Below are 13,944 nucleotides of genomic sequence, written 5' to 3'. Positions count from 1 at the left end.
TATAGTATTGGATATATGCACGTGATATATTATATAGAAGAAAATGCATAAATCTCATTGATAGGAAAGTCAATGGAAAAGGCATGTGGGTACTCGAGTAAGCGCTAGGGTTAAGGGTGCCTGGATTGATGATTTTGGTCGCTAATATACGATATCTTGTGGCCCACGTTTAAGGTCAGTTGAGTTTGTGCGCATAGACAATCGGACACCTGTTGTTCGCTAGGGCATGTGTGTGGCAAGTTATACTTATGTGATTTCTATTAACTAGTGGGGTACTCGATCTAGATGGATTTTGATATACCTTTAGCATATGGCAGGGTATGATTATGATTGAGATACCCTTAGCATATGGTAGGGTATATTTTGAGCCTACGGGCAGGATATTGAGATCGAGTATCGAGTGTTGATTGTGCACAGTGGTCTAGTATGATGATGATTTTCAGAGATGACATTGATGACTGAGATGTTGAGAAATATATATAATTTCTTTATCATCTAATATATCTGATTATCGAGTGGTTAATGTACATCATATGTGGTTGCATTTGATATTATAGCATAGTCATGGTCAGCATGCATCATATGTGTCATATTTAAAAGAGAGTTATGATGATAGTATGACAGGGAGATTATTTATATATTATTATTGAGAATTATATAATTTCATCAGTTATGACATGATATCTATATTTCATTTATATATTATTATTGAAGATATATTCATATACTCATTCATGATATAATGCTCCTATGTGATTCATAATATCTAGTATATGATTTACTCTATATTTGGCATCACTGATTCGGGATAAGGTCTATTCCCTGAGCCTTTTACTCATGATTCTCTTTATTTTTTTTTCTAACCCCTTAGATATGTGGCACGTGATAGCGACTTGAGATATCCTGAGAAAATATTTTAGGATGATGAGGTGAGCTATAGGTGTGAGACGACATAGATGATAATTTGTACAGAAATTAAGTTGTATCGTGGTTTGTTATATTCGTACTTTATTGTATCAGACGATGCTTTATATAATATATGTCAGATTATAGTGTACTTAAGTATCAATTGTTTTAGTTGCATCTTGATAGTTTGTCGTGGCCTATGTGGGCCATCTTGATAGTTTGTCGTGGCCTATATGGGCCCTTCCAAATTATGTAGTGGTATAGTGTATATTATTGTGGACTTGAATATTCATATGTTAGCATGTTTATTTGGTCAATAGTATGATTTATTTGGTGATGGATTATGTGAGTATTGATATGTTAGCATATTTTATTTGATGATGTCATGATTATATAGGCAGAGGAGTGTCTCTGTGCGTGACGGGGCCCGCCCGACCTGTCGTTTGCAACGTGCGTGCCGTGTGGGCACATGGGCGTGCACGTGCCCGTGCCCATGCTGAGCCGAGCCGGGCCGTTACAGTAATTATATCCATATTATTCTAGTAGTGATAGTCCCACTTGTTAACCATTAGGCTCAGCTATATTTGACATATATTACAGATTAATTATCATCATAACGGAAGCTCTGTAGAAGTATCACTTAGTAGGACGTTAGATATATTTTACTTTCTTATCTTGTCTTATTTTGTTAGGGGTTTATGTTTTCTTCTTATTATATCTTTTAAAAGGCATATATTCTTGAATTCAGGAACTCTACCCATATTGTTGTATTATAAATGGACTTGTTGAGCCCCTTTTTCATTTCTATTATTTTTGTCTTATTTAGTATTGATTGTATGTAGCCATCTTGATCTTCATGTAAATCTTATATGAGGGCAACCTTACGTGGGAAGCACATGGCTGGTTGGGGATGTTTCACAATTAGAATTAAAAAAAAATTTGGACTCGGTATGATTAATATTCAATAGATTTCAAAATTGGAAAAAATGGTAAATTTTAAAATGAAAAAGAAATTGAAGCTATTCATTTATTTACCGTTTTACTTAAAAATAATCCTAGAGATTATTTTGAGACTATATCTTTGATGCGAACCGGGTCAGATCAGATCACATCAAAGGGAGATTAAGCTCAATGGATTGAGTCTAATTATCTTATTTGGTTATTTGGTTTAGTTAGAGTCTTAGCAAGTTAGGATTTTATTTAATTAGCTAAGTTCATGCGCAGTTTTGGAAAAATATTCTCAGAATATTTTACAAATATCCGAATAATATCAAACTAATTGGATAACATTGCCAACCTCTAGATCTACAACTTTTATATTTATGACTTCTCCAGATTTGGAAATATCTCTGACAAATCGAAGGATTAATCCAAGAAGATAAGGAAGACTTGTTTAGTTAAATTTGTTTTAGACTTTTTGATTTAATCTCTATAAATAGGGCCTTATGGCTTGTATCTTAGGCATGCTTGGAATGAAAGATTAATTAGCTTTTGCCCTAAAATCTCTCTCAACTAGGCCGCAGGCCTCTACATCTCCCTTCTCCCTCTTCACCAACCAGTGCCACCTCTTCCGTTGGCACGGTCTCGTCTAGCTTCTAATCTCTCTCTGCCGCCGATCCCCATAGTCCCGTAGGGCAGACCTACTTCTCCCCTTTGTCTATTTATCTTAACCGTCTCTATCTCATATATGGTTTTTACCATAGTTGTAGGCCAATCATAGCAATCTATCGCATCCGCATCTGCAAACCACCACCACCATCATCTATTGCCGAACCACCATCACGTAAGTTACTAAGATAAGTTCAATTAAGTCATACAAGCCACTAAGACAAATTCAATTAAGTCATATAAGCCTCTAAAGTAAGTCCTAATTCGAGTCGTATAAGCTTTTAGGGCTAAATCCAAGTAGAACTCATTGTACCCAATCTCTATATATAGAGGAGCTGAGCTTCTTAGTTTATAAATCCAAGTATTGTGAATGAATTGAGTTTAGTTATTTTCTTATTATTGCATTTATCAATTTTACCCTAGCTATTAGATCGTCTTTATCTTCATAAGAGTAGACTGTAACCGTAGAATCTTTCTAAGCACCCAAACCCTAACCACCACTTTCTCCAGCAGCCACCCTACTATATGGTCGTCCGCCACCACCTTTGGTTGTCCGCTACCCTTCGACGACCACCGCAACATCAGATATTTACTATTCTACCCTATTCCGAACTTGCTCTACTGTTTTAATTATATCTTTTCATCTAGACATCCAATTGATGTGAAACTAAAGCTATTAAAATTCTCTCTTGTGACGCTACTATGTAAATTTTTATAATTTTCTTACATCTAGTTCATTCCAAATCTAATTTGTAATAGTAACTTCACTAGAAACTTTCACTCCTCATCGAACCAAACATGCCCTCAAGGGATCCAAATCATAAAAATAACCCTTATTTTGTTACATTCTTATTAATGCCAAAAAGTAAATAGGAAAATTAAAAATAATGGAATTAATTCTTACATAATTCCACAAAATGAAATCAGATGGATTTCATTTTAATTCTTTTTTTTTTCAAATAAGGTCATTCATCTTCAAATAAAATTTTTAAATTCTATCAAAAAGAAATCAATTGAAATCCGTCTAGGTATAAGTTTTTTGGATAAGTTCAAATTAACTTTGACCTTACATGCTATCTGACTCGATTCAGAGAAAAATTCCTATCCAATCCAGATATAAATTCAGATACGAATAGGATTTTTACAAGAAAACTCGGATACGGATTCGGATATAGGTCGGATATAATTTTTCAGATTTGGATACGAATATTGGATATCCGTTTACCCGCATATTTTTTGAATGATTTATAATTTTTAGTTTATTTATTTAAATAGTGAATATCAATATTGTTACTAATGATGTGTTCTATATTATTTGTAGATATTAATTTTGCTAATTTTATATGTGTTTGACATGCAAGAATTTTTTTTTTGAAACTCTTAATATTTTTGTAGTAATTATCTTTAAATAAAAGATTATAATTTATCTAAAATTCGATAAACATCAATTTTCGATCTTCTATCTAAAAATTATTCGTATTCGTTTAGTTAAAATCTGATTTTAAATTTTGTTACCCGTCCAATATCCGTATATGAATCCATATCTAGATAAAAACAATATGAATCCGGATATGATTGAACACTATCTGATCCATTTTTACCCCTACACTTATTTAATCCCTTGTTGTTTACGAGTTCCCATTTTTATTCAGAATAAAGCCAAAAGATTACATTCTTTTGTGATTTAAGTCGAAAAGGGAATTAGAAAAGCGAAAAGGAAAATAACATCATTGGATCGTCTCCATTGCATCATCACATTTGAGAAGCAGTTCACTTGTTGTTCTTGACTGGATAAGAAGCCATCTTGTTTATGCCACAGAGACCTTGAGGTTTACCGGTGCTTCTCTTCATCCTGATGTACCCCTTCTCACCCCATCTTGGACCCCATGAGTTCTTTACAATGATGTAGTCCTGCCCCTTGGATGATGATGATCCATACCCAATGGCTGCAACCCCATGATCAAGATCACTCCCACACGGTCCATCAAAAACACCCTAAAACCCAATTAGCTAGTTAGCAACACAAAGAGAGACAAGAGGAGGGGCTTTATTTTATTTATTTATTTTTCATGTATAACCTTTTAAAATCTCTTATTTGTGTGTCTACCCCTCTAAAAAGTTAATATTTATATCTATACCATCCAAACCACTTGTTTTTGCATTCATAACTCTCAACATAGTTATCAGAATTGGAAATTGACCCAGTTAGAGATTGGATCATTAGGTTATTGGTTCAACTAGTAGATGACTCAGCGGATTGCTAGTTTATCTAGAAATATTTAAATAATATAATTATAATTTTAAATAATTCTAAAAACTAAAAATATCTATAAAAGCAATACAATTATATTTCTTCCATTACTTAGCTATTTTTAGCTAATATTTAGGTATTATTTAACCTTTTTTGAACTAATATTTAGGTTTAAGTATATGAAAGCAGAAATTTGTCAACTAGATTTTACTGGGCCAATTGCATTCAGTCCTATAACAAAATTGAAGAGAAGAGGCAAAGACTAACCCCGCTGTAGAACTGGAAGTTTCTACCAGAAGCTTCAATGGCAACACTCACAGGCTGGTGTGCAAGTGCCTTCAGGAGACTCTCTTCATTGTTCTTTGGTACATCCTCATAACCACTGATGGTAACCACATCAACTTCAGCCTACAGTGTTAAGCCAAAGATATATAGGGTAAGTATTCTTACATTGATTCTTCACCTAACTAGCATAAAAAGCTTTTCAAATATCATAATTGTTCATTACATCATATCGAAATTGCATTGAAAATCAGAAGACTACTCTAAAATTATCATTTCGCCAGTTAACCGTAAATATTTACAGTTAAAACTTGATTAACTGGTAAATTGATCATTTTACTTCAATATAAATCGCTTGAAATACTAAAAAACTATCTATTGCTAACAGTGATCAAGGTATCTTTTATGTTTTATAAAATTTAGTGACATATTTAATATTACAAACACTATGAAAAAGAGTAATTTGGTAAAATTTACACATGTTGGCTAACTTTAACGGTTTACCTGCAAGGAATATTTCAGGAGTATTCCTTTAAAGTCAACCATTTTAGCAAAAAGAAAATCTTGGAGCCCAACTATTGGCAATTATGATATTTTGAGATTTTAGCTATGCTTTCATTCTAAAATTTATTAAAAACTAACTACATTTTTTCCTTTATTATCATTCCTATATTGTAGTCTTGCTCAACTCTTATATTTTACTTTAAATATCTCAAAGACATCCAGAGTAAACCATTTCATTTGACCTTAAATTTTAATTCCTTTTTTATTTTTGCCTTTAACAAAACTTACACAATAATATTAAAGTCATTTTGCATCTATATTTAGTTAAACTCATATCCATAGATAAGAAAAACCAACTTTTGGAGTGCTTTTGAGGTACTAAAAGTAAAATATAAATATGCATATGATAGATATTGAATGATAATAAATGTAAAGTAGACTGCTTTTGATAAATTTCCCATAGTTGAAATTGAATTGTAAATTGAGCTTTGGCTCGGATATCTACTATTATATATAGCATATTTGCATTGCAACTTATATAAGTGTATGCATACACTTACCCTCTTCTGCTCACAAGTGCCTTCCTCCATGAGGTAAGGGTAGTCCTCTTCAGTGTGAAGCCCACCATTGGAGACGATGAAGGAGAAGGCGTAGTCCATCAGCCCACCATTGCAGCCATTGTTGAATGTTTTGTCGCAGTCGATGAGCTCCTGCTCGGAGAGTGATGTCAAGTTCCCCGTCACGATCTTGTTTATGCCTTCCACCGCCGCTACCGTCGAGAATGCCCAGCAGCTACCTGCATGCATGGCAGTTTGATTCATTTTCTTGGAGCATCATGCAAAGCCTTCAATGGATTTTAAATCTTTTGATAAGGTGGCATAGGAGGAGTAGCTTGGTGTAAACAAGGAGAGTAATTATCAGGTGCATGGATTAAATTCACTACGCTTCCTGTGGAAAAACCCTACCATATGAGAGTGTTTTGATCTCAAAAATACCCTAATATTAATTTAGCTAAATTAACAATAGATGCATAAAATGACCTTCAGTTAGTTTACCGAAGGAGATGAGTCTTTGCTTACCACACTGGCCTTGGTTCTTCACATTGGTCACTGCGCCGTTTTTCCTCCAATCCACCGACTTGGGTATATCCACCACATCCTGATACTTAAACGTCGAACTGACATCCCTCCTCCTTGGCAAGCCCCCCTTAATTCCGAGATACATCTCCTTGAACTCCTCATGGCTCAAGTCGGCAAACTCGTTCAATCCAAGCCAATAGCTGCTTGTTTTCTTGTTCGTCTCATCAATGTGCATGAGGTTGTCCTTGAACACCTCGAACCTCCTAAGCTTCTCCTCGAAGCCGGCGTAAGACTTTCCATGTTTCGACATCCATGACTCGAAGAGCTCGATCAGCTTGTCGCGGGAGCTCAAGTCGTCCTCGGAGTAGCCGATGATGGAGAAATCTCGCGCGAGACATGAGAATGCAGTGAGGCAGACGAAGAGGAAGAGAAGGGAGAACTTCATGGGAGAGAAGGCCATCAAGCTATTGGTAGGAGATGTGTGAGAGAGATGGATCTAGTATGGGCAAATATATAAAGGTTTGTGTCGTAGCTTCCAAGCAAAGTCTGTTGCAGTTTTGCTTTCAAGGATACTCAAGCTTCAAGAAGTTATCAATTAAGGCTTTACTCTTAAGCATGCCAGAGGCCATTGGGAGTACGTTTTCAGAAGAGCTCAGTCATGTTGGAATTTAGATGTACTATTATATTGAGTAAAGGGATATGAATCATAACAATTGGGATTTGGCACATGTAACACTATCATACATGGGATGAATGTATTTTATAGCTGGGTTCTAATTTTATGTACATGTGCTAGGGTAAGCACTGGCATTACGCTATGTTTGGTGGAAGGATTTATAATTTTTATGGTCATTACTAGTTTAATTTGTTCAACAAGACTTTACATTTATCAAGGCTCAAATTGCTAATGGGCTATATAGAAAGAGGAAATAATTTAATTTCTTGTGAGCACGCCTGGACATGGCTGCTGCATCATAAGAAGTTGTGTGGTTGCGCTGAGAGCCTCCACCTCCAAATTGGATCACCGTCCATACTTATGGTGCTTACGATGTAGAGGGTGTGGCTGCAGGCACAAGGGTCATAATTCATGGACCTACTAGAAATCTTAGTTGGGTGGAGGCTTACTGGTGTCCCCTGTGTACTCTGAAGCCATTGCTCTCAATTGTACGACTAAGATTATACTCTGCTTCACAGTGATGAACATCATCCTCAGGCCGATTGTCTTAGTTTGGTTCAAGTTATCAAAGGTGAAGATAGTGATCTACATTTACGTTTCTTCATTTTCACATGTAAAGATTATGCGGCTTCAAATAGAGTGCAAGAGCAATATTTTTATAAGGAAATAATTCAACTTAGACCCTCTTAAATATTATTCTGTTTCACGGACACTCTCTGAACTTTTTTATTACCCATATATACCTCTTTGAATTAAGAAAAAAAAACTATATGGACCTCTAAACCAAACTTTTTAGATCAAGGGGTGTATGTGGTAAAAGAAAAAATAGAAAATGTATGCAAAAAATAGTGATAGTTTAAAGGGTCTAAGTGAAATTATTTTTATAATGACAAATTCTTAAACAAAATATTTATTTTAATTATACAAATTAGATTTACATGCATAATCAAGTCACATAGCTTATAGAAGATGAGATAATGCCAAAAATCAAGTCAAAAGAAGAAGAAAAATATTTAAGGCTTAGGTTTTAGAATCGCATCCGAATAGGGTCAAGAGCATCCTAACAGTCAGAATAATTTACTTAAGAAAACTTAAGTGGCATTCGGACGAGATAAGTGGTGTCTAAACCATATGCGCAGGACAATATAGAAAAGTTATGAATCATAAACAAATACAAAGATTCCTTTGGTGATTTATCCTAACACGAATGAAGGATATTCCTAACCTCTATTTAAGGAGTTAAAAGCCAGAGATTAAATTACAGAGCCCCATAGATTGTTCGATCCAAACTATATCAATTAAGATTGGAGATCGAAGTAGTAGGATATCCTTGGGAAAAGAGCATATTAATGTCACCCTAGTGGAATCTTCGAGATTGGTTTGTTTGGGGAGGTGAGGCACCTAATTATGGAGAGTAGAGCTGGAATTGAAAGGGAGGGGAAGAATAGTAAGCCTCTATACAAAGAGATCTTACTAGGTGGATCACCTAAGTATCATTCCTTCGTCTTCTGCTACAAACCTTAGGGTTCAATCTTCTGAAGAAGGTAATCAGAGATCACAAGAGTGCTTTTGATGTAGGGATTGTGGTCACTAGGCAATGATCTATCATAATAGTGTTATTTGTTATTAGTATTAAAAATTTGGGCATCAAGGAGCAGCATGCAAGATGCAAATGATGAAGGAGAGAGTTCTCTATTAGTGGGATCGACTTGGGTAATGCTTTGGACTTCAAATAAATGAGATAAAATGATTCAAACTATAGAAATATATGGTATGGCGATGACAAAGGGAAGGATTTTAGGTCAAAATCCAAAAGTAGCCATGATATATATGTGGGTATGAAAGCATGAATGGAGAGCAAGAGTTGTATTTGAGAATGTATTTGGCGGACCACCCCTTATCTCAAAGGATGGAAGAGGTGATGCGAATTAGAGAGATAGACTTAGGAGTTTTTCTTTTTGAAGGAAAGTTCGTAGACCAATTCATTCATTTAGAAGACGTGTTACATATATCTTTCAGAACTGAGCCTGCCCAAACCGCTGTCGCATTTGAGCAGACTGCGTGTCGGGCTAGCTAATGAGCTACTAGGTTATTTTTATGACTAGTATAACAGATCCTAATCGATGGGTTTTGAGCTAGCCAACTACTACAGTCCATGAGAAGGTGTTGTGTTGACCAGTCTTGGTACTTTGATTTACCCGTAATTAAGTGCACTGCCACTTGACTATCACTAAACAACCATTTGTCCATGTCTGCTTGAGCTTTTGATAGGAGTTTAATGCCCTCAAGTATGGCATAGAGTTCACAATGCAATATACTTTCACAAGTTGATAGGACTAAAGTCTGTCCCAGCCTTATCTTCTTCCCCGGGCAAGTGATATAGACCCCGGCACCCCGAATTGTATCCCTCCTAGGAGGCATTAGTCTAGTACATCAGAGCATTTTTTGCTTGTTGCGGGTTCGCTTCCTTGCCTAAGGCTTGATCAATGGGAGTTGTCGTCTCAAGGATATTTGATGGGGTATGCCCACAACTTGCTTTTGTCCAGATTGTTGCTGAATTAGGATGTTTGCCATAGAATATAGCCCTACAGCGGGGCCTTTTAGATCTCCCAAACTAATCTAAAAAAGGTAGTAGATTCCTCAGGTGAGAGTTCCATGCTGAGTTGAGTTGACCATTCTTCAAAGGATGTACTTGAGCTTTGGTCTAATCTAAGTCCAAATAGGCTGTGGAACTAGGTTGCTCTAGCGAAATGACATTCCATTAAAAGGTGGTCTAGGGTTTCCACCTAGATTTTGTAGAGGTAGCAGACATCATCAAGCTTTGAAATCCTTTTCTTTAGAGTGGAACGAAGGGGGAGGGCACTAGTGAAGCATTTCTAGAGAAAGACTTTGATTCTTGGTTCCACGGCATTCTTCTACTAGATGATCTTCCACAACTTTGTTGATCTTGTTGACGATGAGCTGCATTCCCAAAGACTTCTAGTGTGGTGTTTGTAGGCCGACTTGACTAAGAAAATACCTGACTTTGCTGGAGTCATGCCAGGGTGTCGTTTTGAGTCATTGAATCTAGGCTTAGGAATAAATTTGTGATGTATCGGGCAGCATGAGGGGGGAAGATTCATTTGATGAGAGGCTTGTTCCAGCTGTTGTTGAGCATTAAGTCTTTTACTTTCGTTACTTCGGCAAGGGGGTTGTATTGAGCCCAGAACATGCCTAGAAGCCATGGATCTTATGTGATGCTGGAGGTGGAGTCGCTGCCTATTAGTATTATGCAGTTCTCTCTTAGGGTGTCCTTCATCTTGCAAATAGCGCTCCATGTCGAGGTGTAGCTTTTCCTTGTCTTTGCTTGCCACAAAGATAAGGATGCAAAATACTTAGCTTGGAGTGCTTAGGCCCAGGTCGAGTTTGGTTGCTTGCAATGCTCCAGGTGAGCTTGAGTATTAAAGCTTAATTGATGTATTGAGGGTGTTTGAGGTTTAGACCTCCTTGCAAGGTTGGCTTACACAAATTTCACTAGCTTGTAAGGTATAGCTTGTAATTTCCTTCCTCTACTCCCCACCAAAGGTCCCTCATGGCCACCATGATTTGATTTATGACCTTGAGAGGGAGTAGGGATGTCGCCATGAAATAAACTAGTAAGGAGCTCAAGACAGCTTTAATCAGAACTGGTCCGGCCGACTGCGAGAGTAGTTTCCCTTTCCACATGGCTAGCTTGTTATAAATTTTGTCCATGAGGAATTGAAATCTTTGTTTATTTGGCTTTGCAAGGGTTAGAGGGCTTTCTAGGTAGAACTTCCCCTCATTTAGTTGTCTAGCTTCAAGGATGGTAAGCACCTCCTAGCGGTTTACCTATGTAGTGGTTTTCTCAAAATGCACTACAGACTTGTTGACGTTAAATTCTTGACCTGAAAGTTTGCAGTAGGCTTTTAGGATAGTGGTCACACTGCTCGCTTCCTTTCTAGATGCTTTCCCAAAGATTAGCAAATCATCAGCAAATAGGAGGTGGGTGAAAACCAGTGCTTGGGCTGCTAGCTTGATTCCTTTCAGCTATTTACAGACTGCATTGTTGAAGAGGAGTGAAAGGATGTTTGCCCCTATGATGAAGAGGTATGGGGATAGTAGACAACCTTGCCTCAAGCCTCTGGCAGGGTAGAAGAAGTCGGAGGCTCGTCCATTGACTTCTACGGCCAAAGACATGGTGGTGATGCAGGCTTGTATCATTTGCATGAAGTCAACGGGGAAGCCATGCAGTTTAAGGCACTCCATTATGAAGGGCCGTTCCATCCTGTCAAAAACCTTCGACAAGTTTGCTTTTAGTAGGAATGAGCCCTTTATACTCTTTGATGTGCTAAGGTAATGCAAGATTTCCTTCACTATGATTTAGTTGTCGACAATGCTTCTCTTGGGACGAAAGCACTCTACTCTTCGGCGATGATACTTGCAATAAGAGGCTTCATTTTGAGAGCTAGAAGCTTTGCAATGATTTTGTACAAGGTGTTGCATAGACTGATTGGTCTGAAGTCCTTCACCATTGTTGGAGTGCCGCACTTGGGGATGAGCACTAGAGTGGTTTTATTGACCCGTTCCTCCAAGCATTTTGAGGCGAAGAAATTCTTTATAAAGAGGTAGAAGCTTTCCCTTATGTCAGGCTAGAAGGACTGATAGAATTTAGCTGTTAGTCCATCAGGTCCCGGAGCTTTATTTAGGTTTAGGTTTTTGACTATTCCAAAGATTTCCATCTCCTTCGATGCTACCCCAAGTGAGGCTGCGTCAGCTACTGGTACTTTTGATATTGACCTCTCTCTCATTTCTCTCTTTCTCTCTCTCTCAAACACTCTTTCTCTCTCTCTCTCTATCTACTATCGTCGCCACTCCATCGGCTGCCGCCGCCACCTGCCACCTCCACTAACGCCGGTGGGCCTCCCTCCTTCTCTTTCTCTCTCTCCCTCTCTCTCTCTCTCTCTCTCTCTCTCTCTCTTTCTCTCTCTCTTTCTCTCTTTGTCGGCTTCCTCTCGGGATTGCCGAAGGTTTGAGCCGTCAGGGAGAGGCCGGCCGCTGAGTGGCCACCAACAGCCGTACCCCTCCCCCTGCGGCCCAACCTTCTTCTTCTTTCTTCTTCTTCATTCTTCTTTCTTCTTTCTCTTTTCTTCCTCTTCTTCTTCTTCTTCTTCTCCTTCCCTTCTTTCTCCTCTCGGTGCAAGTTGCTGGGCTCGGCCCAGAACCTGCAAAATCAAGGTGCTGGGCTGAGCCCAACACTGTATATAATATATATATATATATGCATATTATTGATACTATTTTAATGATATTTGAATATGTTATTAATTATTTAATTAGTTTAGTTAATCTAATGTATTTAATTTATATAAATTAATTAAATCTAATTACGCCATAGTTAGGAAATAAATTGAATTATATCATGTTTAATAAAATACCTACAACATAAATTATTATATTAATCCTAGGTAAGTAATAATAATTATTAGGGTTATGTACATATATTCCTGCGTAATTAATTACAATAACTTAGTTCTTATTTTTCTTAATTATCAAAGAGAATAATAGGCAAATAATTATGTTTTTAATACACTATTAAATAATATAATTATGGTTAATAAATAAAAAAACAAATATAGTAATAAAGAGTACATGATTATAACAAGAAATTAGTTTTTAGCCAGGTTAATTTTAATTAATAGAAAGACTGACATTATTTGATATAAATAATTTCAGATCCCGACCCCCTAGTTCAAGACCTCGTGGACTTAGCTATCGAGACTTGATCGTTGTCGTAACAACGTGAACGAGTGGTTGTTCGGTAGTATTATCCCCTAGACACCTTTCTCAAATTAGGATATATTATATCTTATGTACATGCATGTTTTGGCCTCCAGTATTATTATATAATTTTATTTAGAGATTATTTCAATCAAGCATATTTTATCATATATTTGATTAGGCTGATTTCAGATATGAATACATTGGTGATATATAAAGATGATTATACTGTTATAGTTTTATGTTGGGATGATCTCTATCATAGTTATGCATGTGATAGACTAGCAGAAGTATACATGTGTTAGATACATAGTTAGAATCGGTATTGCATCATTTTTCTCTTGGCTTCTTTACCACCTAAATTCTTGAGTTACATGATCTGTTACAGTACTAGATATATGCATATGATTTATCATATATAGGAAATCATAAAAATATATGTGTATGTGATATGATATGATGTGATGGCTAGAACGGTATCTGGTCCGGACTGGTACTGGACATACTCTTAGCGTATGGTAGAGTATTGTAATGGCTGATGGTTGTACTCTTAGCGTATGACAGGGTACAACTATTATTGATATACCCTTATCATATGACAGGGTATGATTACTTTCTTCTGAGATACCCTATTAGGCTCTGATACCAATTTGATAAGATCTGAAACCAAAGATAAGTTACGCTAAGATTTCTTCAAGATTTGAATTTATTACAGAAATCGTCTTGCGCAATCGAGAAAACATATTCGTCAGATATTCTCCGGTAGTCAGAAAATTACCAAACAAATTGGGTTAGATGCATAACTTCCTAATCTACAACTTTTGTATTTATTCCCTTCATAGATTCGAACTATAGCAGGG

At 36.7% G+C, this 13,944-nt stretch overlaps 1 protein-coding gene across 1 annotated transcript; it reads right to left on the bottom strand.

Annotated features, from left to right (window-relative positions):
- Nucleotides 1–4,138: 4,138 nt before the first annotated feature.
- On the bottom strand, nucleotides 4,139–7,125 carry LOC140795534 (cysteine protease XCP1-like). Its single transcript, XM_073148166.1, has 4 exons — nucleotides 6,631–7,125; nucleotides 6,112–6,347; nucleotides 5,033–5,173; nucleotides 4,139–4,509 (listed from the first exon to the last, which is right to left on the bottom strand). The coding sequence occupies exons 1-4, from the start codon at nucleotides 7,088–7,090 to the stop codon at nucleotides 4,285–4,287; spliced, it is 1,062 nt and encodes a 353-aa protein (XP_073004267.1). The 5' UTR covers nucleotides 7,091–7,125; the 3' UTR covers nucleotides 4,139–4,284.
- Between the last annotated feature and the right edge of the window lie 6,819 nt (nucleotides 7,126–13,944).

This window comes from Typha latifolia, chromosome 9, assembly GCF_019914945.1.
Source record: "Typha latifolia isolate L0001 chromosome 9, TyphaL0001v2, whole genome shotgun sequence".
Classification (NCBI taxonomy): domain Eukaryota; kingdom Viridiplantae; phylum Streptophyta; class Magnoliopsida; order Poales; family Typhaceae; genus Typha; species Typha latifolia.
The sequence above is the reverse complement of the archived record's forward strand: the minus strand, read 5'-3'. Positions and strand labels throughout refer to the sequence as shown.

Coding starts and splice junctions, on each gene's coding strand:
- LOC140795534 (XM_073148166.1), bottom strand. CDS start 7,090: ATGGCCTTCTCTCCCATGAAGTTCTCCCTTCTCTTCCTCTTCGTCTGC. Junction 6,348..6,630: donor GAAGAACCAAGGCCAGTGTG/GTAAGCAAAGAC, acceptor CCATGCATGCAG/GTAGCTGCTGGGCATTCTCG. Junction 4,510..5,032: donor ACTTCCAGTTCTACAGCGGG/GTTAGTCTTTGC, acceptor ATTGGGTTTTAG/GGTGTTTTTGATGGACCGTG.